Here is a 27,612-nt window from a genome sequence, read left to right as displayed (position 1 = left end):
TGGTTTATTATATTATATATTGGCCTATTATAGGAAGAAATAGGACTATATTCTTGATATCTAAACTGGTTCCCAGGCCGAAGATACTGGGGATATGTATTCCTTTCATCATATCTAGGGTAATTTCCTGGTCTGAAAAACTGCTGGGGTCTCAGGTTAATTCCATTGTCCTCTTCCTTCTGGTATTCTCGGAAGAGCATTAGCTCCTCTAGGTTTCCATCCATTTCTCAGATTAATATAATGTGGGTATCTTTTCTGATCCCTTGGGGGTTCCCAACACTTTGTAGGGGATTGGGTCTCTTCTTTCTTCCCATATCTTAAATAGTTTTTCAGGTGTATTATTTGTGGAGGGCAACTCCCCCTTCACGCAATCTGTCACTTAAAGACTTGTTCATTCCTATATTCATTCACATTGCTCTGATACTTCTCCTTTTGTCTGACTTCCTGATCCTTTGCCTCCAAATCCCTGCTTAGTCTATTAGTCAGGGTAATAAATTCTGGTAGTTCTTGAAACGGTTCCAGTTCAACCTTTTCTCTCCAATATGCTGCTCTATTTTACTCATCTTTCTCGGTTTCCTCTTAGGTAGAAACTTTAACACCTCCATCAATTTATCATTACAAAAATGTAAACCATTCTTCCAAATCCTTATCAGTCAATTCATCATAATTCATAATTGGGATATTCCATCTTAATATTCGTGGAACAATATTCTCTTTAATGTACCTCTCAGGTGTGGTGATATCCCACCAGATAGAGACCTTCTTTTCCATAAGGTGGCCTAGTTTTCTGAAGATAGTCTCTAAATCTCCATTTTGTTTCCCATCTTTCCTGTCAAATACCTCTTTCAGATTACCTCAATAGGGTTTTTATTTCTTCCTATATCATGCGCCTGATTTATATTGTTTTTTTTTTTTTCTTTTGGTGATGGTTACTTTAGACTATAATATTTATATATTTATGTGTTGTGTTAGTGCAGCACTACACCACTTTCTTTTCAATTAGTGCCGGGTCACACTTGTGCGATGCGGGAAGGCTGCGAATTCGCAGCCTGTTCCCGCATCACAAACGCACATCTGGCAGTTCACACTGCCATATGCGATACGCAGGGGGTGTCAATTAAATGTTAACGACACCCCCAGTTTGATCGCATATCGCAGTGCGATCTGACAGTTCGCACAGGATCGGATCGCACAAGTGTGAACCACTGTGGGATCCAATCCTGATGCGGCTGAAAAAAAGGGTCATGTGTGACATTTGTGCGGGTGCAGTGCGAATTTAGCCATACAAAGTGTATGGCTGAATTCGCACTGCACATCCGATTGCATGTAATGAAGGAGCAGTGCGCTCCGATATTACATGCGATCGCCGCACACGCTATAGTGTGAACCGGCACTAAAAGGCTAAGTCCAGGCAAAACCTAACTAAAGCTAAACGTTCTCTGTGCCACATTCTTACCCTAATCTATCTAACCCTGAAAAGCAAAAATCACTGTACTTCCCTATTCTGCAGCCGATCGGATCCAGTCTGGTCCCAGCATCAGCTGTCAGCGGCGGTTTTAGCATTGAGGCGGGTGCAGGAGAGGGATCAGCTAACAGAAGCACCATAGTAACTCTACGGGTAATGTCACTTCCCAGGCATTTCACAGCTGTTGTCGGTCCTCTCCTTCACAGATCTTCAGCCGCTAGAGACCGGACCGGATCGGCTGCAGAATACAGAACAGTACAGTGATTTTTGCTTTACAGGATTAGATAGACTAAGGTTAGAATGTAGCACAGAGCAGGTTTAGCGTTAGTTGGTTTTTCCTGGACTTATCATTTAAGTAAGGCATATGGTTCTTCAAATCCAGAGGAATGGGGTGATTTCTGCCCTTCCAGTGACTAAATAGAGCAGCATGGGATAGACAGAGAATAAGTTTATACTGTACTACAGAAGAAGATTGGAATAATGCAAACCTGTTGCTTTGTTCTGCATGGGCAAAGCACAGGTTTTCTTTAAAAATCACAGCATAAAAATATCAGCTTTGCTTTAGCAGTCTCACTGTTTTAAACAAAACTAGGGTGACACTATGCTATGTCCATTGCCTAATGTTTTTTGTTCACACTTAAACTTAATTGCTTAACAGTATTCCGCAACTGTAGATTCCAATTTCCGTTTATCTTCTTGACAACTCAATTAGAGCGCCAAACTTTCAAGAGATTCATGCCTTGGACATGGTTTCAAGGTCAGCTCTCGCTCATTTCTGAATTAAGGTATTGTTTAGTGCATTACCTTTTGGGGATTTTGTTTTCCCAAAACAAGATCCATAAAGTCTTGATCAGACAGTGTAAATGTGGTATCAGCACGGCCACGGACATTACCACGATAGACTTCTCCAGCCCCATTCTTCAGGTCAATAGCTTTTAAAAGGAAAAATAGAAGTTTGGAATTATTATGTGAAACAGAACAGCATATCAATTCTCCACTGTATATCATCTAAAACAGTTCATTTGCATGTGCCTTTTTATCTTACCCAGATTTCAATGTCTTATCATGATTGCATGAATAGCTTTTGAAATGCTGTTGGACTGAATTATGGTAACCTCCCAACTACCCCTACATAATTTCTAATTTCTGCATGGAGGGTCCCTGAGAGCGGAGCTTCCTAAACAGCCATGGCTTTAGGAAGCTCAGGACAGATATAAGGGATGAGGTTAGATGGTTCAAGGAGATGGTTCAGGGAGGAAATTACAAAGAACTATTTGACCCAAATAATTTTTAATAAATGTAATTGCACAAGCAAAGTATGTAATACTTTACAAAGAACATTGACAGAATTCAACGAAAAAGACCTCCTCAACCTCTATTCTTGTAACAACTGTCAAAAGGTTTTATTCATAATGGTTTTCAGGACAAACAGAGTGAAATCATCCCAGTGGCAACATGAGCATGTGCACTCAACTGCTTTGGTCGACCATGGCGAGGCCTGTTCTGAGTGGAACCTGTCCTGTTAAACCGCTGTATGGTCTTGGCCAACATGCTGCAGCTCAATTTTAGGGTTTTGGCAATCTTCTTATAGCCTAGGCCAGCTTTATGTAGAGCAACAATTTCTTTTTTTCAGATCCTCAGAGAGTTCTTTGCCATGAAGTGTCCTGTTGAACTTCCAGTGACCAGTATGAGAGATCGAGAGCAATAACACCAAATTTAACACACCTGCTTCCCATTCACACCTGAGACCTTGTAACTCTGAGTCACAAGACACCGGTGAGGGAAAAATGGCTAATTGGGCCCAATTTGGACATTTTCACTTAGGGGTGTACTCACTTTTGTTGCCAGCGGTTTAGACATTATTGGCTGTGTATTGAGTTATTTTGAGGGGACAGCAAATGTACACTGTTATACAAGCTGTACACTCACTACTTTACATTGTAGCAAAGTGTAATTTCTTCAGTGTTGTCACATGAAATTATATAATAAAATCTTTATACAAAAATGTGAGGGGTGTATTCACTTTTGTGAGATACTGTATATATATATATCTACTGGCATATGTCTACTTATGTGGGGCATCCTTAAACGGAAGGTGGAGGAGCACAAGGTCTCTAACAACCATCAGCTCTATGTCGTCATGGAGGAGTGGAAGAGGACTCCAGTGGCAACCTGTGAAGCTCTGGTGAACTCCATGCCCAAGAGGGTTAAGGAAGCGATGGAAAATAATGGGGCCACACAAAATATTAACACGTTGGGCCCAATTTGGACATTTTCACTTAGGGGTGTACTCACTTTTGTTGCCAGCGGTTTAGTCATTAATGGCGGTGTGTCAAGTTATTTTGAAGGGACAGCAAATTTACATGGTTATACAAGCTGTACACTCACTGGTTTACGTTGTAGCAAAGTGTAATTTCTTCAGTCCCCGTTCACACTGGGGCGACCTGTGAGGCGACCTGGTCGCCTTCCATAGGGAAGCTGCGGACCCATTCTAATAGGAGCGACACAAGTCGCTCCGACTTAGAAAAAGGGTCCGGAGCTTCTTTGGGGCGACCCGGAGCGACCGTCATAGACTTCAATGTTATGAAGTCCGTGCCGGCTGCTCCGAGGTCGCGGCGCGCTGCTCGCACTGCGACCTCGGAGGTCGCCCGGGAAGTAGCGTCGCTGCTATGTGAACGGGGCCTCAGTGTTGTCACATGAAAAGATATAATAAAATATTTACAAAAATGTAAGGGGTGTACTCTGTTTTGTATACTGGTGATAATGTATATAAAAGCAGATATATGCCAAATGTACATTTTCTTTGCACCTGCTGTTCTGGGGACAGCACCCTGTGCGTATTCCCATCTCCATGTTTAATAAATGTACATTAGGCCTATAATATAAAAATAATCCTAGCTATTGTATCTGCAATAAAGAAGGGTCCCTCCCCCCAAAACTACTGACAAAGCAGCCAATCACAATGAAGAATCATTAAACGAAGCAGGGCAGAATACAAATGAGAAAGTGGGAGAGTAATACTCTCTACTAGGTTTGACAAGCTTCCAGTTCTGGATCTAGCTTCATAGGTTTAAAGTCTGGGGCCACAGTGGGGTATTTTTTTTTCTTTTGGACAAGTTCCAGTGCTGGAATGGAGCAGGAATCGAGTTGCTAGACCAAGAATAGGGATGTGGCTAACCTCTGAAGCTGGCATTGTGCATTCTCTCTGTGCTACAGTATGTCACACAACAGTCTTTGATTTAAAATAAAATATGTTATTGAAGAATTAGCATTGTAGTAGCAAAACAAGTTTAAAGAAAAATATCTAATTATATGAAAAACAAGTATTTATATGCATTTTCTTTCTTGCAACTATAATTAATTACATATACACACCTTCAATGTGCAGATATGCCATTTCCACATTCTATTCCCCTACCCTTTACATGTATGCCACATTTAGAAATGGGGTAATATGACGTAATATAACAAAAACGCATGTTTTGCAGACAATTGCCTAAGAGGAGAACTTTGGATAAACTTCCTATGACTAATGGGCCATACACACTATAAGATTTTCTGAAGACTTTTTCCTTTAGATTTACCAAAACCATATAATATGAGGTCCAACCCAAACACTTTCAATTTGTATGCAATCTGGCAGGCCCTTGCACTACATAGAAAAGGTAAATCTGAAGGAAAAAGTCTTCAGAAAATCTTATAGTGTGTATGGCCCTTTACTTTTGCATTTCAAAGAAAGGAATTAAGAGAAGTCTTCCCAACAAGCCATAGCAAAAAAAAACTGAAATGGATTTATACAGGTCTTTTTTAGTCTTTAGGATTTATAAATGTCTAAGAGTGGCTGTATTCGCTTTCCTTTTTCCATTATTTTCACCTAGTGATCTGGGCAGAAAGTCAGTTATTTTTCAACTTCCCTTAACGGACCAAGCTGTCCAGAAAAAGCGGTAGTAAAAGGGATGAGACAAACCATTTAACACTGCCAGGGGGCATGTATTTATGTAAAACTATCATCCCAAAAGGAAAAATTAAATTTTGCTGTAAGTCCTTGTTAGCTGAGGTTTGGCTTACTTTGTTAGTCAAGCCCATCCAAATCTGTAAGTGCCCCTAACTCTACCCTGTCTCCAGGTTGACAATGCTGCTATAAAAAGGTGTGCGTTACTCCTGCATCGGAATGGTGACACCGTAAGGCAGGAAGTGTGTTACTGGTTGGATTCGCAGGTGAAATAAAGACAAAAAGCATAATTAAAAGAAACCAATGCAGCCACCACATTGGTAAGCTGCAATATATTATATTTTTTGGTTTAATACAGCTTTAACCAACTCTATCCAAAACTAATAAGGAAAGTTTATTATACAGTGCACACACTTTAAAACAGTTTACATTGTTAACCAAAAATGTAATAATGCCTTTCCAAGAGAAGGACAATCACAAGCATGCCATTAAATCTTTATTTAGAGATTAATATTATGAATGAGTAAAAACCAAACGTTAAAGCGGAACTACACTCCCCTATACTCCAGCGCTGAGGTATCCCAGAGCTCCCTCACTGGTTACCGACATCTTTAACCAGCCATCTTCTGTGTACCAATCTTCAACTGTTTGGATTGGCTGGGCCGAGACGACGTCACTCCTCCAGTTCATTTATCTCAGCAGATGCAGAAAACTTACACTGAACGATGCTCAGTGTACAGTGCAGATAGGTAGGTAACAAACATTAGTGCTTGCATAAAAAACCCGCCTGTTAGCAGTTTTTTTTATTTTTTAAAGTTCCACTTTAAACGTTGTTGATTACAAGTTACTACTCATAATGCTTGCATATACGAAACAGAAGTTCATACAAAAATATTTCAGAACAGCAGGCAGCACAGTGGGTACTGTGATATCTCACCAGCAACACCATCTGCATGTTTGCACATTCCCACCTCCATTTCTATGGGTTAATATGGGTTTTCTCAACTTGCTCAGTTTTACACAATCCAAACATATACTGTTACATAAGTTTCTATCAAACATTGTGTGTATGCTTATAGGACTATAGGATAAGAAGACTGGTGACAGCTTTTTTCAAAGCTGGAAATAAAGTGAACAAAATCAATACCATCAGTGTGTCTCTGGCAAGTATGTTGGCTCTACATGCATGAATAAAATAAAGAGAAAATATACTTCTAATACAACCCCAAATCCAAAAACAAAATTAGGGCGCTGTGTAAAATCTACATAAAAAACAGAATGTAATGATTTTCAAATCTCATAACCGAGAACTTATCCAATTTTAAAGTGAGAATTTGTACCATTTCAAGAAAAAAAGTTGGGGCAGGGCAACCAAAAAAGCTGCCAATGTAAGCGGTCCTAACAAGGAAGAGCTAATCAGATAGACTGGCAACAGGATTGGTTATAAAAAAAAGAGCATCTTAGAGAGTGGGCAGAGGTTCGCCAATCTGTGAAAATCTGCGTCTAAAAATGAATGAACAATTTCAGAATAATGTTCCTCAATGGAAAATTGCAGAGACTTTACATAGCATCATTTACAGTACATATCATCAAACGATTCAGAGACTCTGGAGAACATATGTGCGCAAGAGACAAGGCCGAAACACAATACTGGATGCCTGGGATATTCGGATTTTTATTTAAATGTTTTATTTATTGGTGAAAAAAGGATAAGTACAGTTAACAAACGGTATGTCACTTGTACTCATCATCTTATGACACTCTGTTTGCAACATATTGTTGTTGATTCGAGAATTGGCATAGACAAGGCAATAATGCTATGTGCTGAAATGATAGTAACAGAAACATTATCATCTGGTACAGGAAATCAGTGGCACCTTTAAAGATAAAGACAAACAGAAACAAAAACTTGACAAAGAGTCAAAGTATACCGAAGTCTGGGTGTATGAAGGTAAACAGTTAGGAAGGCCTATGGTATTTTAGAAAATGGTGATCTTATTAAAGAATAGGCATGGTATACCGGAGGCGTTAAAGCTTCGGTAACAGGCATGATTCTATGATGGTAATCACTTCCGGGTACTCGGCGGCGCCGAATTCAAAGAAATGGAGACCCGGTCAGACAGCGGCGGTGAAGGTAGGATGCCCGGGAGAGCCACGGAAGGCGGCAGGAGGGGGGTGGGGGGGGGGGCATCCCCTCCTTGGAATGACAGCCGAGCGGCTTCTCAGCCGCATTAGTTGTCATTACAAGACAGCCGACCATCGGCTATGGACACCGGTACCGGGGTGATGCCTCTAGGTGCAGGCATCACCCCGGTACATGCGCTTTCCCGAAATATCGGCAATATCGGAAAATCAAAAGGCCGATTCCGATATATATCGGGGAAATTGCATATCGGCCCTCGATATATCCGCCCTCGATATATCGGCTTTGCTGATAATCGGTCGATCTCTAGTAATCACTGCATGGGCTCAGGAATATCTCCAAAAATCTCCATTAAAACAGTTCCCGGTTTCATCCAAGAATACAAGATAAGGCTCTATCATGCAAAGAAAAAAGCATATCTGAAAATGATTCAGAAACGCCGCTGTCTTTCTGGACCAAAGCCCATTAAAAATGGTCTTTTGCAAAGTGGAAAACTGTTCGGTCATCAGTGGAATCGACAATGTTTTTGGCAACCATGAGCGTCATGTCCTTCAGACTAAAGAGGACAAGGCCTTCTGGTTTGTTATCAGCACTCAAAAGTCTACATCCCTGCTGGTATGGGGGTTAATTAGTGTGTATAGAATAGGCAGCTAGCACATCTGGAAAAGAACTATCAATCCCGAAAGATATATTCAGATTTTGGAGCAGCATATGTTCCATCCAGACAACATCACTTTCAGGGAAGTCCCGCATATATTTTAGCAGGACAATGCTAAACCACTTACTGCAGGGGGTTCAACCTTTTGACAAGTGAGGGCCACTTAAGAGATTTGGTAACCAATTGCAGGACACAATGAAATGAAATGGTTCCGAATTAAATTTTTTTTTTTTTTTTGAATAGCATAGTGAAGATTTTAAACAAACAGGATCATCCTTTTCCCTGGGACCAATCCCCACTGGATGTTTACTCATTGTTTCATCACAATCACAAAAGCAAAAAAAAATAAACAAAAAAAACATGGACAGGTGTTCCCACTTTTTTGGAATTAGGGTTGTTAAAAGTTAGAGGGGATCTTTTTCTGAACTATACAAGGCTTGTATGAAACTCATGTTCGCACACAGGTTGTCACTGCAAACCTGTCATAACGTTTTACACAAAGCAGAAGTATATTGAATATACAGAAAAACTGCTTCTACTGTACGACTACATTTTCTGTTTCTCAATACCAAAAGCTCTGTAGTTTCTTAACAGATGTTTTCTCTGTCGAGTTCCATTTAAAAAGTTCTCCTCCTCTAAACACACACTGTAATGAAATGCAATGACAACAACAGGCATAGAATGTGGAGTCGGTGACAAATAACTCATGCTAAACAAAGCCAACACCGGCATGGTGATGTGATACAAGATATCTTCCTAGTGCAAAGTCAATGAACAAGGGTGATGTTTGAGAGGCTGCATTACTATGCCAGCCCTAACCATTGTTCGGTTTGTTAAAGCACGGAAACCTGCTGCTATCATCAGAATTTTGCGAATTAAAATTTTTGTCAACACTTCTGCACAAACTTCACAACATATTTTGCCACGTATCCTGCCTGGAGGATTTAACTAAGCCATTGGCTTGCTATCTGTTAACCAAAAATGCTTTGAAAAGCCTGGGATTTCAACATAATACAGGGAGTGCAGAATTATTAGGCAAATGAGTATTTTTGAGGATTAATTTTATTATTGAACAACAACCATGTTCTCAATGAACCCAAAAAACTCATTAATATCAAAGCTGACTATTTTTGGAAGTAGTTTTTAGTTTGTTTTTAGTTTTAGCTATTTTAGGGGGATATCTGTGTGTGCAGGTGACTATTACTGTGCATAATTATCAGGCAACATAACAAAAATCAAATATACAGTATACCCATTTCAATTATTTTTTTTTACCAGTGAAACCAATATAACATCTCAGCATTCACAAATATACATTTCTGACATTCAAAAACAAATCAGTGACCAATATAGCCACCTTTCTTTGCAAGGACACTCAAAAGCCTGCCATCCATGGATTCTGTCAGTGTTTTGATCTGTTCACCATCGACATTGCGTGCAGCAGCAACCACAGCCTCCCAGACACTGTTCAGAGAGGTGTACTGTTTTCCCTCCTTGTAAATCTCACATTTGTTGATGGACCACAGGTTCTCAATGGGGTTCAGATCAGGTGAACAAGGAGGCCATGTCATTAGCTTTTCTTCTTTTATACCCTTTCTTGCCAGCCACGCTGTGGAGTACTTGGACGCGTGTGATGGAGCATTGTCCTGCATGAAAATCATGTTTTTCTTGAAGGATGCAGACTTCTTCCTGTACCACTGCTTGAAGAAGGTGTCTTCCAGAAACTGGCAGTAGGACTGGGAGTTGAGCTTGACTCCATCCTCAACCCGAAAAGGCCCCACAAGCTCATCTTTGATGATACCAGCCCAAACCAGTACTCCACCTCCACCTTGCTGGCGTCTGAGTCGGACTGGAGCTCTCTGCCCTTTACCAATCCAGCCACGGGCCCATCCATCTGGCCCATCAAGACTCACTCTCATTTCATCAGTCCATAAAACCTTTGAAAAATCAGTCTTGAGATATTTCTTGGCCCAGTCTTGACGTTTCAGCTTGTGTGTCTTGTTCAGTGGTGGTCGTCTTTCAGCCTTTCTTACCTTGGCCATGTCTCTGAGTATTGCACACCTTGTGCTTTTGGGCACTCCAGTGATGTTGCGATGTATGGCCAAACTGGTGGCAAGTGGCATCTTGGCAGCTGCACGCTTGACTTTTCTCAGTTCATGGACTGTTATTTTGCGCCTTGGTTTTTCCACACACTTCTTGCGACCCTGTTGACTATTTTGAATGAAATGCTTGATTGTTCGATGATCACACTTCAGAAGCTTTGCAATTTTAAGAGTGCTTTTTCTGAGCCTGTCAAGTCCTTCTTTTGACCCATTTTGCCCAAGGAAAGGAAGTTGCCTAATAATTATGTACACCTGATATAGGGTGTTGATGTCATTAGACCACACCCCTTCTCATTACAGAGATGCACATCACCTAATATGCTTAATTGGTAGTAGGCTTTCGAGCCTATACAGCTTGGAGTAAGACAACATGCATAAAGAGGATGATGTGGTCAAAATACTCATTTGCCTAATAATTCTGCACTCCGTGTAATGAGGCCTGAAATCATGCATAGTTAATATCGGCTTTGGCTTAAGGTGGCCACCTTGGACACCCCTATGCGGTGTGGAGTCTAAGGAGCTGTGCTCTTTCCTAGGGATTCATGTATAAGTTTTGGGCTTTGATGCAGTTCCAGGTCCCTGTCCCATGTTTTCACTACAGACAACATCTGTTGGGTAAAAATGTAGCCTTTAAACTGGTAGAGAGTGAAGCAGGCAGTGTTTTATCTGATAAGAGGTATAGGTCACAAAAGGTGGAATTCTGGCATGGTAAGCAGGCATTTCTATGTAATTTGCTGAAAGGTGGCATTCAGTAGTAGTTTTAACTCAGGCAAGGGCTAATGCAAGCAAGCAAAAGACAAAAGGCTCGAGAAAACAGGACAGCATGCATAAGCCACCATAGGAGCGACTAGGTCCTTACAGTCATTTTTTTAAAACAGAAAATATCTAACTGGCTGCTGTGGGCCTTACCAAATGCAATAAAACTTCTAGTAAACTTAAGTGAATAATAAAATGGTAGGACTAGTCTTCGCTCATCTGGTCCAAGCTCAGAGGGCGGGTGAGAAAGAATGAGAAAATATAGCTCTTCCATGAACATGAAAGACAAAATACTCAAACAGTATTAACATCCCACACCTGCACCTTAAGAGTTAAAGCAACAAAGTGAGAAAAAAAAACACAAAACACCTCCAGGTAGCCATATTGCATTGCATTTTCAGCAAATTACAGCAGCTGCAGATTGGAAAGGAAATGTAATTTTAATAACATTCAACCACAATATGACTTGTGTCGCAGTTGTATACGCTATATTATTCTTTATTTGCTGTTTTTTTCCCCACAAAAGTGGAGTTAGCCTTTAAATCCACCAAGAGATGGCTGGTGAGAGAAATTGAGAAAATACATGTCTTCCATGCACTGTATATGGAAAAGAAAAGCAGTATTAATATCCCCCATCTGTAAGTTCAGAGTTAAAGCAGCTAGCTAGGTGAGAAAAGATAAAATAAAAAAAAAAAAGTAATATTAACCTCAATACAACCGCGAGGTGGTTAACACGATTTAATTTGATTTAGTGGAAAGCCAATCTTCTTCAATTTCTGAATTGTACCCAAGAATCTTTCAAGGTGGCAGTCAGTTTTCTTTTGCATTACCAAAAGGCAGGAAAACAGATGGAAATTAGGTATTGGGGACTTTCGCTAGACTGTGATAAACCGATTTGCTGCCAAAAAGGTAAGTGTAATCTAAGTTGATGTACTTTTCTCATTTTTCTATTCCTACATCAGAGGTCACATTTATGTGTTAACCACAGGTCAAACCTGCCCAATGTTTCTTCGCACTCATCTGGCATAATAAAACGTATCATTCTGGGTCTTTACTGCTATAAAAAGTAATACAGGAGATTGGAGCCTGGTACTGTTACTTATGTACAGCTCTGTAAATAGGAAGAAAGCCTGGGCACTATCAATTTATTGTACTGAAAACCAATATAAAACTGAACTCGCATTCTGGTAAGGACAAGATGTGTGGAGCTAGAGTAAAGGGGGATAAAAAGAACTTTAAAAGGACGTGGGATACACTTCATTATAGGTTAGTTAGTTAAAGCGGTAGTATACTCCGCTTTTTAATTTTTACCTACAGGTAAGCCTATAATAAGGCTTACCTGTAGGTAAAATTAATATCTCCTAGACCTGCACGGTTTAGGAGATATTAGCCCTGAATGGAGCCGCTGACACCAGCGGTGCATGCATTTTGAAGGGCCGGCGTGTCTTGCTGGACCTTCAAAGCTCCTTTCTGACTCTTTGCCGGAAAGCAAACTCCCGCGCGCATGTGCAGGAGTGACGTCATCGCGGCTCCGGCCACTCACAGCGCCGGACCTGCCGAAACCGCAAGAGACGACGAGGGAACATGTCAGCTCCCTCAGCGGTGTCCGGGCGACCGTATTGGGACTTTGTTCTAATACTAGCACATTATGTCATTGTCCTGCAGGGTTTTTTTGTTTTTTTTGGGGGGGATACAACCGCTTTACGTGACTGAAGCTGTACACCAAAAAAAGAAAAAAATTAAAAAGTAATTACATTTTCAGCAAGTTCAGAAAATACCCATTGATCTTGCCAGAAATACAGTGCCCTAATCACATCCTGTGAGCTCAAATAAAAGCACAAAGAATGTAATCTTTACTGTGTACTAGTCCCATCAAGACACTGTGTAACGGAGATGAACAAAAGTAAACATGATTGAAGTTCATTTCATTCCTTTATGACAATCATGACTCCTTCCACTGAAAAAGTGATGAGTTTGGCTGCAAAGAAACACAATGGGGATAATTTACTGGAACTGGAGAGTGCAATTCTGCATAGAAACCAATAAGCTTCCAGATTTTTTAGTTATTTTTTCTTAAAGCTTAACCACTTGCCTACAGTGCACTTTCACCCCCTTCCTGCCCAGACCGATTTTCAGCTTTCAGCGCTCTCACACTTTGACTGAGAATTACTCAGTCATGCAACACTGTACCCATACAAAAATTGTGTCCTTTTCTTCACACAAATAGAGCTTTCTTTTGATGGTATTTGATCAATACTGGGTTTTTTATTTTTTGTGCTATAAATAAAAAAAGACTGAAAATATCGTGAAAAAAACGCATTTTTCTTTGTTTCTGTCATAAAATTTTGCAAATTAGTCATTTTTCTTCACAAATTTTGGCCAAAATTTATAATGCTACTTATCTTTGGTAAAAAAAAAAACAAATAAGTGTGTATTATTTGGTCTTTGTGAAAGTTATAGAGTCCACAAGTTATGGTGCTATTCATTGAAAATTGATCACACTTGATCACACCTGATGTACTGAAGGCCTATCTCATTTCTTGAGACACTAAAAGGTCAGGAAAGTACAAATACCCCCCAAATGACCCCTTTTTGGAAAGTAGACATTCCAAGGTATTTAATAAGGGGCATGATGAGTTTTTTGAAGTTGTAATTTTTTCCCACAATGCTTTGCAAAATGAAGATTTTTTTTTTTTTATTTTTTTTTTTTTTTACAAATTGCCGTATTAACAGGTTATTTCTCTCACACAGCACATGTATACTTGCAACTACACCCCAAAACACATTCTACTACTCCTCCTGAGTATGGCGATACCCCATGTGTGAGACTTTTTCACAGCCTGGCCACATACAGAGGCCTAACATCCGAGTAGCAGCGTCCGGCATTCTAGGAGCACAAATTACACATATCGTTTCCTGACAACCTATCGCACTTTTGAAGGCCCTGGAGCACCAGGACAATGGAAACCCCCATAAAATGACCCCATTTTGGAAAGCAAACAGCCCAACGTATAATTTTTGAGGCATAATTAGTCTTTTGAATATGTCATTTTTTTCCACAAGTTTTTGGAAAATGTGGAAAGAAAATGAAAACACATTTTTTTTACACAAAGCTGTCCATTTATGCAATATTTCTAACACATCGCATGTACATAGCAAAACTTGCACCCCAAAATACATTCTGCTATTCCTCCTGAGTATGGCGATACCACATGTGTAACACTTTTTCACAGCCTGGCCACATACATAGGCCTAACATCCAAGTAGCGCTTTACACAAAGTTGTCCATTTATCCACTTTAAGACTGGGCCTATTTTTGACACTTGGTGTTTACAAGCTAAAATCATTTTTTTTGCTAGAAAACTACTTTGAACCCCCAAACATTATATATTTTTTTTAGCAGAGACCCTAGAGAATAAAATGGAGATCGTTGCAATATTTTTTATCACACCATATTTGCGCAGCAGTCTTCCAAATGCGATTTTTTTGAAAAAAATTCACTTTTTTTAACTAAAAAATAAGAAAACAGTAAATTTAGCCCAATTTTTTTCCATAATGTGAAAGATAATGTTACGCTGAGTAATTAGATACCCAACATGTCATGCTTCAAAATTGCGCATGCTCACAGAATGGCGCCAAACATTGGTACTTAAAAATCCCCATAGGCAACATTTTAAAAATTTCTGCAGGTTACTAGCTTAGAGTTACAGAGGAGGTCTAGGGCTCAAATTATTGCACTCGCTCTAACGATCGCGGCGATACCTCACATGTATGGTTTGAACACCGTTTACATATGTGGGCGGGACTTGCGTATGCGTTTGCTTCTGCGCGCGAGCTAACGGGGACAGGGCGCTTTAATTTTTTTTTTTTTTTTCCTATTTATTTTATTTATTATTTTTTTATTTTTACACAGTTTAAAAAAAAAAAAAATGTTTTGATCATTTTTATTCCTATTACAAGGAATGTAAACATCCCTTGTAATAGAAATAGGCATGACAGGTCCTCTTTATTGTGAGATCTGGGGTCAAAAAGACCTCACACCTCACAACTACACTAAAAAAGAAAAAAAAAAAAAATTGTTGAAAGAGGAAAAAAAAAAAAGCAAAAAAAAAAAGCGGCCCTTTAAACCGGTTGCTAGGCAACGTCTTTTGACGTAGCTCCGGTCCTCCAAGACCATAGAGTTGAGTGAGGGCCAACTTGCCCTCACTCGACTTCCTGTCTCTGAGGATCCGGGACCGGATAGTTTTCCCCGCTGCCGGCGGGTCCGGTAAGCTGGGAAAACGTCTGGGACGCGGCAGGAGGGGGGGGGGGGGCACCTCTTCCCCTGCACCGTAAGGGTAATTCCGCGGCGAATCCGCCACTGGGACCACCCTTATCTGAAAGCCAACCGCCCGCCGTTTCAAAAAATACCGGGGTTATGGGGGCTATCTGCTGCCATAACCCCAGTATTTAGCTTTTAATGGCCGACGCATATAGTCGTTAGGCGGTCAGTAAGTGATTGCATGTATATGGCAAACAGGTGACGATGACTGATGGGGTGACAGGGGACGATGACTGATGGGGTGACATGTGACGATGACTGATGGGGTGACAGGTGACGATGACTGATGGGGTGACAGGTGACGATGATTGATGAGGTGACAGGTGATGATGATTGATGAGGTGACAGGTGACGATGATTGATGGGGTGACAGGTGACGATGATTGATGGGGTGACAGATGACAGTCACTGACGGGGTGACATATGACGATGATTGATGGGGTGACAAGTGACGATCACTGATGGGGTGTCAAGTGACGATGACTGATGGGGTGACAGGTGACGATGACTGATGGGGTGACAGGTGATGGTGATTGATGGGGTGACAGGTGACGGGCGATGGTCACTGATGGGTGACAGGTGACGGGCGATGGTCACTGATGGGTGACAGGTGATGGTGCACGGCGGTACTGATGGCAGTCTCTGGTGACCGGTGAACTTTAGGCTACGTTCACATGTGAGCGTAGCGATCACGGGCAGAATCACTGCGATTCTGCCCGTGATCCAGAAATCATTGCAAATTGCGGGGCGCCTGTGCGTTGCCCGTGATTTGCAATAGCACCCCAAATGCTGTGCGATGTTGCTGCGATTTCCGCCTGACGAATCGCGGTAACATCGCGCAAACAACGCATGATGCTCCAAAGAAACTCTTGTACCTTTTTTGGGCGTCATGCGATGTTTGCGCGATGTTACCGCGATTCGGCAACACAGCGCCACCGACATGACCGCGCTGCGCGCTCCCGATCGCGCATGCGCGGTCATCTGGTGGGCGCCTTCATTGTGATCGGCTGTGTCATTGGAACACAGCCGATCACGTGGGAAACAGCCACGCCCATTGGCTGTTTCCCCCCTGCTGGTGACGGGGGGTGTCCCGGGGACACCCCGACACCGGCAGTGCAGGGCGGCGCGCACGCGATCGCGCGCCTGCCCTGCTTAAAGTGCCGCCGTCATATGACGGCGGCCCAGGATAATGGTCGCTCCGCTCCGCCGTCATATGACGGCGGGCGGGCGGCAAGCGGTTAATTGAACAAGCTGAAGTTAGATGCTGATTGGATATCATGCACAGCTGCACCAGATTTTGCACTCTCTAATGCCTCGTACACACGCAACGATTATCGGCCGACCGATCGACCGTCTTTTGTCCAGAGTTGTGTTTTGTTGGTTGGAATGTGCCTAGACTGCACACAAATTTTTTCAGCCAACAAAAATCAATTTCAGAAGTGATGTCATGTGCTGGTTTACTTTCCGTGTGTTTTTTCTTCTCTGAGCATGCCCAGTTTTGCTCATCAGATTTTTGTCTGCCGAAATCTGTACTGACTGACGGAAAATCGGCCGTTGTGTTGACGGCCAACAAAAATTTTATAGCCTGCACACCAGATTTTTTTCGGGCGAAAAGTCGGAGTCGGTTGTCGAAAGCATCATATTAACAAGTCGAAAATCGGCAGATCGGACGTTGGGCGAAAATTCACGGCCAACTATCGACGCGTGTGTACGAGGCATTAGGCCCCTTTCACACTATGTGTCCGTCGGACGGACTTCGTTTTTCTCAGCGGGGGATCGATCCGCCGATCACCCGCTGAGCAGGAGGATGACACAGCTGTCAGAGCCCCATACATCTCGATGGGGGAATCGGATGGGAATGGACCGTCAGTCCCTTCTCATCCGATCCGCTGGACGGATGGAAAATAGGGTTTCCATCCATCCAGATTTGACGGATCGGATGTCACTTGACATGTCTCTGCTGACATCCAATGCCCCATAGAGATGCATGGGGGGACCGTTCAGATCCGCCAAAAAAAACAGACAGGTGGATCTGAACGGTCCGCCTGTGTGAAAGGGGCCTAAGGATTACGAGGTGAACCGAGCCTGAAAAAAGAAAGGTAATGCAGCCACTACACCTAAGGACTGGTAAACTGCAATATATTACATTTTTGTTTTTTTGGGTTTAGAAACATTTTCATTCTGAAATCAAACCCCTGGACAAATTGAAACTTGTTTTTTACACAGGGGAAAGTTTTTAGCTAATAAAGGTATTATACATTTCTGTTTTTAGATGGAACTTTCATTTTCTAAGGAAACTATAAGGTCATTGTTAGGGTTGCACCGATACCACTATCGGTGCCAATACCAAGTACTTGCACGAGTACTCATACATATGCAAATGCTCCCTATACCCAAAACCGATTCCTTTGCAGTGCGATTTGAGCAAATACAAACTGAATGAGCTCAAATGAACGTAATTAGAACAGGAATGCAGTGTGATTCCTGTCCGAAACACCTGCGGTTTCCCCCACCGCTCCTGTGTGAACCCAGTATAGAAAGACAGGGAAGCGCCATCTAAAAATTGCAGCAATGGTTAAACAAACAGTTTTTAAAAAAGGTTTTCACAACTCGTATGTTTAAAAATACATAATATATGTTGCATGTCAAATCCAAAACCACGGCCGCTTGCAGTGCTTGTGATAAAGTTCATTATTTTCTGTAATGTACTGATAAACATTAGACTTTCATATATTTTAGATTCATTACACACAACTGAAGTAGTGCAGGCCTTTTATTGTTTTAATATTGATAATTTTGGCATACAGCTTATGAAAACCCAAAATTCCTATCTCAAAAAATTAGCATATCATGAAAAGGTTCTCTAAACGAGCTATTAACCTAATCATCTGAATCAACTAATTAACTCTAAACACCTGCAAAAGATTCCTGAGGCTTTTAAAAACTCCCAGCCTGGTTCATTACTCAAAACCGCAATCATGGGTAAGACTGCTGACCTGACTGCTGTCCAGAAGGCCATCATTGACACCCTCAAGCAAGAGGTTAAGACACAGAAAGAAATTTCTGAACGAATAGGCTGTTCCCAGAGTGCTGTATCAAGGCACCTCAGTGGGAAGTCTGTGGGAAGGAAAAAGTGTGGCAGAAAACGCTGCACAATGAGAAGAGGTGACCGGACCCTGAGGAAGACTGGGGAGAGGGAAATGCCAAAATGCCTGAAGTCCAGTGTCAAGTACCCACAGTCAGTGATGGTCTGGGGTGCCATGTCAGCTGCTGGTGTTAGTCCACTGTGTTTTATCAAGGGCAGGGTCAATGCAGCTAGCTATCAGGAGATTTTGGAGCACTTCATGCTTCCATCTGCTGAAAAGCTTTATGGAGATGAAGATTTCATTTTTCAGCACGACCTGGCACCTGCTCACAGTGCCAAAACCACTGGTAAATGGTTTACTGACCATGGTATTACTGTGCTCAATTGGCCTGCCAACTCTCCTGACCTGAACCCCATAGAGAATCTGTGGGATGTTGTGAAGAGAAAGTTGAGAGACGCAAGACCCAACACTCTGGATGAGCTCAAGGCCGCTATCGAAGCATCCTGGGCCTCCATAACACCTCAGCAGTGCCACAGGCTGATTGCCTCCATGCCACGCCGCATTGAAGCAGTCATTTCTGCAAAAGGATTCCCGACCAAGTATTGAGTGCATAACTGAACATAATTTTTTGAAGGTTGACTTTTTTTGTATTAAAAACACTTTTCTGTTATTGGTCGGATGAAATATGCTAATTTTTTGAGATAGGAATTTGGGGTTTTCATGAGCTGTATGCCAAAATCATAAATATTAAAACAATAAAAGGCTTGCACTACTTCAGTTGTGTGTAATGAATCTAAAATATATGAAAGTCTAATGTTTATCAGTACATTACAGAAAATAATGAACTTTATCACAATATGCTAATTTTTTGAGAGGGACCTGTATAGGCTGTCTGTCCCTTAGCGAACATCACTTTTGCCCTATACGGAAGTATAGGTCCCGGAACTTTCTACATCTCCTACAGGCCTGTGAGCACTGAAAGCGGCTGTGGTTTTGGATTTGACATGCAAGGTATATTATGTACTTTTAACATGAGCTGTGATGGCATTTATTAATAAATTGTTTGCCCATTGCTGCACTTCTTAGATTGCATTTCCCCATCTTTCTATAGTAGGTTCATGCAGAAGCGGTGGGGGAAACATCCTGTGATTCAGACAGGAATCGTACCGCATTCTTGTTCAAATCGCACTGCAAAGGTATCAGCACTTGGTATCGGCGAGTACTTGACTGAAGGTATTGGTACTCATACTCCCTAACAAAAAATGGTATCATTGCAATCCCCCCCTTTTTTTTCTTTTTTATGTAATCAGTTTTTAACCAGTTCTGGATCGGAAGGATTTGCCCCCTAATAACCAGACCATTTTTTGCGATTAAGCACTGCAGTACTTTTACGGAAAATTGCGTGGTCGTGCAATGCTGTACCCAAATAAAATGTATGTCCTTTTTCCCCCACAAATAGAGCTTTCTTTTGGTGGTATTTGATCACCTCTGCAATTTTTATTTTTTGCGCTATAAACGAAAAAATAGTAACATTTCTAAAAAAAAATATATATATATTTTTTACATTCTGCTATACAACATTCCCCAAAAAAAAGTAAAAATCAAAATGTTTCATCCTTTTAGGCCAATTTGTATTCTGCTACATATTTTTGGTGAAAAAAAAAAAAAAAAAAAAAAATCGCAATAAGCGTATTTTGATTGGTAGGCGCAAAAGTTATTGCGTCTACAAACTAGGGAAAAGATTTATGTCATTTTTATTTGTTTATTTTTTATGTTTTTACTAGTAATGGTGGGACTGCGACATTGCGGCGGACAGCTCGCACCCCTAACTGCCATTTTCCACACTTTTGGGGGGACCAGTGATGTTACTACAGTAATCAGTGCTGAAAATATGCACGGTTACTGTAATAATGACATTGGCAGGGAAGGGGTTAACCTAGGGGTGATCAAAGGGTTAAGTGTGAGCCTAGGGGAGTGTTTACTAACTGTATAAGAGATGGGCTTGTGAAATGAACACAGAGACCTGTGATCCTATATAGGAGGATCACAGGTGTTCTGTCATCATTTCAGAGAGAACGGTCAGCTGTGTTTACAACAGCTGACCATTCTCCTCTCTCAGCGGGGAGTGATCGCGGGTACCAGGCAGCAATCGGTGCCACCGGGCCCTGTGCATCGGCATCCCCGCTGCCTAGTGGGGCTACTTCGGTTTGTGCAGAAGAGGCTGCTTGCCGCAGTAATCTGCAGTGGGCGGTCTTAATGTGGTTAAACTAATGATTTGTGCAGGATATCTAAGGGAAGGGGAGTAAAGCCTCGTACACACGATTGGATTATCGGACAAAATTTCGTGTTTTTTGTTGCATGCTAGTCTCATATTGGAAGTGAAGAGGTTGCTTTCATACGAAAATTCTCATATGACAGAATTCAACTTCAGAAGTGATGTCATGTGTTGAATTGTTTCATATTTATTTTTTTGTTTCCGAGCATGCGTAGTCTTGCCCTTACAATGTTTTTCAGATGAAAACTGTACTGATTAAACGCAAATTGGATGTTGTGTTCACATATGATAACAATTTTATAGCCTGCACATACAGTTTTTGTCCTCTGAAAATTTGTATTCGGCTGTCAAAAGCACCATACCAACGATCCAAAAATCGGCCGACAAAATTTTCCTTTCAATTTTCTTATCCTTGTATGGGCCTTAAGGCCCGTACACACGATACGAAAATCGGAAGGATAATTTCGGATTGTTAGTATAGAGCTTTCGACAGCCGATTATGAATTTTAGGACCACAAAATCTGGATGTGCAGGCTATAAAGTTTTTATCGTACGTCAACACAATGTCTGATTTTCGTTTAGTACAGTACAGTTTTCATCCGAAAAAAATCGTAAGAGCAAGACTAGGCATGCTCAGAAACGAAAGAACACATACAAAACAATTCAACTCATTACATCACTTCTGAAGTTGAATTCTGTCGTACGGGAATTTTCGTATGAAAGTAACCTCTTCACTTTCGACATGAGACTAGCATGCAATAAAAAATGGACGACAGACCGTTTGATAATCTGATCGTGTCTACGAGGCTTTTAGGAGGATAGTTCACTGATCTGACTCTGCAGATTTTTTTTTCGCAAAGTAAAGTATTTCCTAGAAAACATAGGAAACAAAGACCATAGCTCCACATGCCGGCTTAAAAATATAAAAGTATGCAATGCTATAGTTACCCATCTTTAAAAAAAAAAAAAAATTGGATTTTTGTAAGATCTTACCGTAAAATACTTTTCTCTTAGCTCATTGACAGACGTAGTCCTCTTTGATTCACATCAATTGGGTTATGTTGTCTCCGCAGGAGTAGGACTAGGCAGAAAGAAAAAACGTTCTGGCTCCACCCTAGGGGCAGTCCCAGAGGGTATATCCTCCCTCTCTCTGCTACAGGAAATCAGTTCTGTTGTAAAGCAGTAACAGAGAATTTAACCCAACCCAACTCAATGATAGAGGGGCGGGTACTACGTCTGTCAATGAGCTAAGAGAAAAGGATTTTACGGTAAGATCTTACAAAAATCCGATTTTCTCTGTCGCTCATTGACAGACGTAGTCCTCTTTGATTCACATCAATTGGGACATCCAGAAGCAGTGCCACAAATGAGGGGTGGGATTGACAGAAATCAAAATCCAATCTAGAAGGCCCAACCGGTGCCAACTAGAAGCTTTAAAGGCTCATTATAAACAAAGAATGAGACTCAAATAAAAATTTCCAACGGAAAAAAACCCTCGAGGTAGACCACTGGTCTCCTCAAATTGCGGCCTGCAAAACCTTGCGGCCAAACGAGGCATCCGACGATGCCATTATATCAACTTTATAATGTTTTGTAACTGATTTCCTGTAGCAGAGAGAGGGAGGATATACCCTCTGGGACTGCCCCTAGGGTGGAGCCAGAACGTTTTTTCTTTCTGCCTAGTCCTACTCCTGCGGAGACAACATAACCCAATTGATGTGAATCAAAGAGGACTATGTCTGTCAATGAGCGACAGAGAAATAATGACACATACAAACACTATACAGTTCCTTGACAGGTTCACTCAAAGAGGCATATCAATAAAACACTAGAGTACAATCACCTTGCTGGATCCACTCACATTTCATTACTGCACATACGGAATACATTTTAGGTAAATGCTCAGGCCTGTGCTCTGACTAATCAGTTATCATTCGATGGAAATGGTATTCAATCTTTTTATCTAAATATAATGAATAATTGCACAATCCACTCTATAAATATGCATCTAATAATCTCTGGCTTACACATATATGAACTTCTTCTTAATTTATATTGCATTTAGTTAATCTATGGTCTAAATTAGTTTAGTTTATTTTCAGTCATTTTCCCCTTATTTAATATTATCTTGCCTATTTTGCATACAGTCTGCTATGTTTGGTTTTAATTTTCCAATAATGTTATTTTAATTATTTTTTTTTAGTGTAGAAAAAGGAATAAAGATCAACTCAAATCTAATCAATTTGACAGTGGCCTCAAGATGTGTTTCTTTATATCCTTTTTAATAATATAAACTGCATTCTAGAAGAAAAAAATGGATTTTTGTAAAATCTTACCGTAAAATCCTTTTCTCTTAAGCTCATTGACAGACGCAGTCCTCTTGATTAATATCAAATCGGGTTATACTGCCCTCTACAGGAGTAGGACACTAGGCAGAAGGAAAACATTCTGGCCACACCTTAGGGGCAGTCCCAGAGGGTATATCCTCTCTCTCCCTGCTACAGGATGTCAGTTATGTCACAAAGCAGTGTCAGAGAATTTAACCCAACCCAACTCAAAAGTAGAGGGGCGGGTACTGCGTCTGTCAATGAGCTTAAGAGAAAAGGATTTTACGGTAAGATTTTACAAAAATCCATTTTTCTCTGTCGCGCATTGACAGACGCAGTCCTCTTGATTAATATCAAATTGGGACGTCCCAAAGCAGTGCCACAAATGAGGGGTGGGATAACAGAAAAATGGATTTTTGTCAAATCTTACCGTAAAATCCTTTTCTCTTAAGCTCATTGACAGACGTAGTCCTCCTTGATTAATATCAACTCGGGTTATACTGCCCTCTACAGGAGTAGGACTAGACAGGAAAGAAAACGTTCTGGCCACACCCTAGGGACAGTCCCAGAGGGTATAGCCTCTCACTTCCTGCTACAGCAAATCAGTTATGTCACAAAGCAGTGTTTAGAGAATTTAACCCAACCCAACTCAAAAACAGAGGGGCGGGTACTACGTCTGTCAATGAGCTTAAGAGAAAAGGATTTTACGGTAAAATTTTACAAAAATCCATTTTTCTCTGTCACTCATTGACAGACGTAGTCCTCCTTGATTAATATCAACTCGGGACGTCCCAAAGCAGTGCCACAAATGAGGGGTGGGAAAATGGAAATCAAAATCCAATCTAGAAGGCCCAACCGGTGCCAACTAGAAGTTTTAAAGGCTCATCAAAGGATGAGACTCAACTGAAATTCCAACGGAAAAAAACCCTTGAGGTAGACCACCGGTCTCCTCAAATTGCGGCCTGCAAAACCTTGCGGCCAAATGAGGCATCCGCCGATGCCATCACATCAACTTTATAAAATTTTGTAAAGGTATACACCGACGACCAGGTAGCCGCCTTGCACACCTGGACCACTGACGCCTGATGGCGGTAGGCCCAGGAAGTACTGAGCGCTCGAGTGGAGTGCGCCTTAACAGGGAACGGAGGATTCCGACCCCTAATCGAATAAGCCTGTACCACCCGCTGTCTGATCCATTTGGAGATAGTCGCGGCAGATGCAGGCAACCCCTTTCTGGGGCCATCCGTGATCACAAAAAGTGAATCCGTCTTACGGAACGATTCCGTAGCCTTCAGGTATACCCTGATTGCCCAAACCACATCCAAAGGATGCAATGCATATTCCTGAGGATGATTGGGCTTAGGACACAAGGAAGGTAGCACAATATATTCATTCAGATGAAAATCTGAAACCACCTTAGGAAGAAAGGATGGCTTCGGATGAAGAACTACCTTATCCCTATGAACCACTAGATATGGGGAACGGCATGATAATGCAGCCAGTTCTGACACCCTGCGTGCAGAAGTGATAGCCACCAAGAAGGCCACCTTCTGGGATAATGTAAGCAAGGGAATCTCCCTGATATTTTAAAAGGGAGGTTTCTGAAGAACCGACAAACACCAAATTAAGATCTCAGGGCGGTAAGGGCGCGCGCACTGGCGGAGCCAAGTGCCGCACCCCCTGGATGAAATTCCGCACCAAGGAATGGGTAGCCAAAGGTTTCTGAAAGAAAATTGCTAACGCTGAAACCTGACCCTTGACAGTACTCAAGGCCAGCTTCTGCTCAACCCCCTGTTGCAGAAAAGCCAAGATTCGGGTCACCGAATAGGCCCGTGGAGGAAATCCAAAGGATTCACACCACGCAATATAAGATCTCCATGTGCGATGATAGACTTTCCTGGAAGTCGCTTTCCTTGCTTTAATTAAAGTAGGAATAACTGAAGTTGACAATCCCTTGTCCTTCAGCACCTGAGTCTCAATAGCCAGGCCGTTAAAACCAGCGATTGTAAAGCAGGATGGAAGATCGGTCCCTGAGACCGCAGATCCTCCCTGAGAGGAAGTCTCCAGGGAGCGTCCGCGACCAGCCTGACGAAGTCGGCGTACTCGGGTCGACGAGGTCAGCCCGGAACTACCAGGATAACTGGAATTCCCTCCACCTCTATCCTGCGAAGAAGCTTCAGCAGCAACTTGAGAGGAGGGAAGACATACAGTAGCTGATACTGTCCCCACGGGGCGACCAGCGCGTCTGCTGTGTTCGTTCGCGGATCTCGGGAGTGGGCTACCAAACTCCGCGCCCTCCTGTTGAGCCGAGCTGCCAACAGATCCACCTCCATGGTGCCCCAATGAAGGCACCGCTGGTGAAATATCTCTGGATCCAGAATCTGACGGCTGACATTATCTGTCTGCCGATTTTCCATCCCCGGAGTGAATACCGCGGGGATAGCCGGAACAAACCGTTCCACCCAATGAAGAATGCTGGCCACGTCTATGGACGCCAGGGCACACTTGGTGCCCCCTTGGTGATCGACATAAGCCACGGCCGTGGCCTTGTCCGACTGAATCCAAACCGGGTTGCCCTGGAGCTGTTCGGTCCAGTAAATCAGACAAAGTCTGATCGCTCTCAGTTCCAATACATTTATCGGTAACCTGGATTCTGTCGGAAGAAACGACTTCCCCTGGCTGAGCATCGGAGACCGAAGCCACCAGACCAGAGACTCCCTGGTCCACTCGCTCAACCGGATCCGATTGTCCAGAGAATCGGGATTCCGATTCCATCTGAAAAGAATCTCCTTTTGGGGAATTCGGGTATGCGACTGGGCATACGGTACTGCCTCTAAGAAGGCCACCATCAGTCCCAGGACCAGATAGTTCAATCTCCTGGTGAGAACTAGGAATGATCTTTTGCAAAAGTGAAGAAAACGTTCTGCTCAAGGAGCGGGAACTGCCGCTCCCTGTTGCATCAAGTCCATTACTGCTCCCCGCAAAGCTTTTAAGCGATCCGGGGATAGTCGAATGCTGGAAGGGAAGAATCGCACCGGTAGAAGTGATCAAAACTCGATTTTGTATCACGACCGCATGACCTCGCGAACCCCTTTGTCCGGGATTCTGGAAAGCCATGGATCTGGAAACCGGTGAAGACGTCCCCCCACCCCAGAGATGGGTGGGGGCGCACCTTCAGGCTGTCTTATCTTCAGGTTTGGCTGAGTCGGGTTTTTGTTTACCCGACCAGCGCCCTCTGAAACCCCCTGAAGGGGCTTTGGAGGACTTCCCCTTATCGCCCGCCCCAGCGGAGCGAACAAACTTCTTATGAGCGGAAAAGGAAGGTCCTCGCCTGTTACGAGGTCCTTTACCTTTAGCTGTCTGTGGTAAAAAAGTGCTCTTACCCCCAGTGAGATCCTTTATAATCTCATCCAAGGTGGCCCCAAACAGGCGATCCCCTGAAAAGGAAGATTAGCCAAAGTCTTTTTGGAACCTTGATCAGCCGACCAGCACTTTAACCACAACACGCGTCTGAGGATCACTGCTGAAACAGATGCACGCCCTAGCAAGGGAGTGGCGTCCAGAGCGGCGTCACAGATGAACTGTAGCCCTTGGATAATTTGCTCCAGCAAATCTGATACTGCCGGGGGGATACTTCTCCCTTTTATGTCCCGGCGCAACAATTTGGTCCATTCTGTCAATGTTTGTGAAACTAAACCAATGGCAATCACTGGCCTAAATGTTGACCCTATCAGGGAAAAAATGGAGCGGGATTCGGCTTCCACTTTTCGATCCACCGGATCCCTAAAGGACGGAGCGTCCTCCAAAGGGATAACAGTGGCTTTATTTAGTCTGGAAATTGGTGGGTCCACCACTGGTGGTACCGTCCATTTCTTAAGGAGGGATTCCTCAAACGGATAGCGCATAGAAATGCGTTTGGAAATAGCAGGGGTTTGTTTTGGACGATCCCATTCTTCCTTAATTAGATTACCAAAACATTTGGGCAAGGGAAAAACCTTTGCCATTTTGGTAGGCTTGCTGGTACCAAAGGGAATTTCAGAGTCAGCTACCTCTGCTGGTGTAACCTCAAGACTTAAGGTTTCCCGGAAAGACATGACTAGTGCGTTCAACAACGCTTCTTCTTGCGCTATGGCGGAGGCAGAAACGTCCTCCTCACTGTCTGAGGAGACAGCAGCCCCAGAAGAGGGACCTGCAGCTGCAGTGACCAGCTCAGAATCTGTATCTGAAGTTTCAGATGAAATAGGGGTAGGCGGGGGTCGCTTCCTTGACCCCCGTCCCTGACAGGCCACCTCCACCCGGGATACCAAAGACTCCAAAACTGCTGATAATGCATCAATCACAAGTGGGGTACTGGAGGGTCCTGCGGCCACCTCGAGGGGATCAGGTGGGGATACATGTGTGGCAGGGTCCATGATTATACAAGACACTTGCCAGCAAACAAAAAAATAATTGCAAAGAAAAATACTTTTTTTTTTTTTTTTCTTCTAGTCCCCCAGCGCAACAGCGCCCCTCAGTGTTACCTGCTTG

The 27,612-nt window shown here is 42.5% G+C and overlaps 1 protein-coding gene across 2 annotated transcripts in view; it reads right to left on the bottom strand.

Annotated features, from left to right (window-relative positions):
- HSD17B4 (hydroxysteroid 17-beta dehydrogenase 4) overlaps positions 1-27,612 on the bottom strand; it is a 544,183-nt gene that overhangs the window by 29,499 nt on the left and 487,072 nt on the right. For both annotated transcript variants that reach the window (XM_082251744.1, XM_082251745.1), the window contains exon 23: positions 2,270-2,397. In XM_082251744.1, coding sequence (XP_082107870.1) covers positions 2,270-2,397 — 128 coding nt within the window. The remainder of the gene's footprint in view (positions 1-2,269; positions 2,398-27,612) is intronic.

The sequence above is a fragment of the Pelophylax lessonae genome (assembly GCF_965119305.1).
Source record: "Pelophylax lessonae genome assembly, chromosome: 1".
Lineage (NCBI taxonomy): Eukaryota > Metazoa > Chordata > Amphibia > Anura > Ranidae > Pelophylax > Pelophylax lessonae.
Note: the sequence above shows the minus strand (reverse complement) of the source record. Positions and strands in the feature narration are given on the sequence as shown.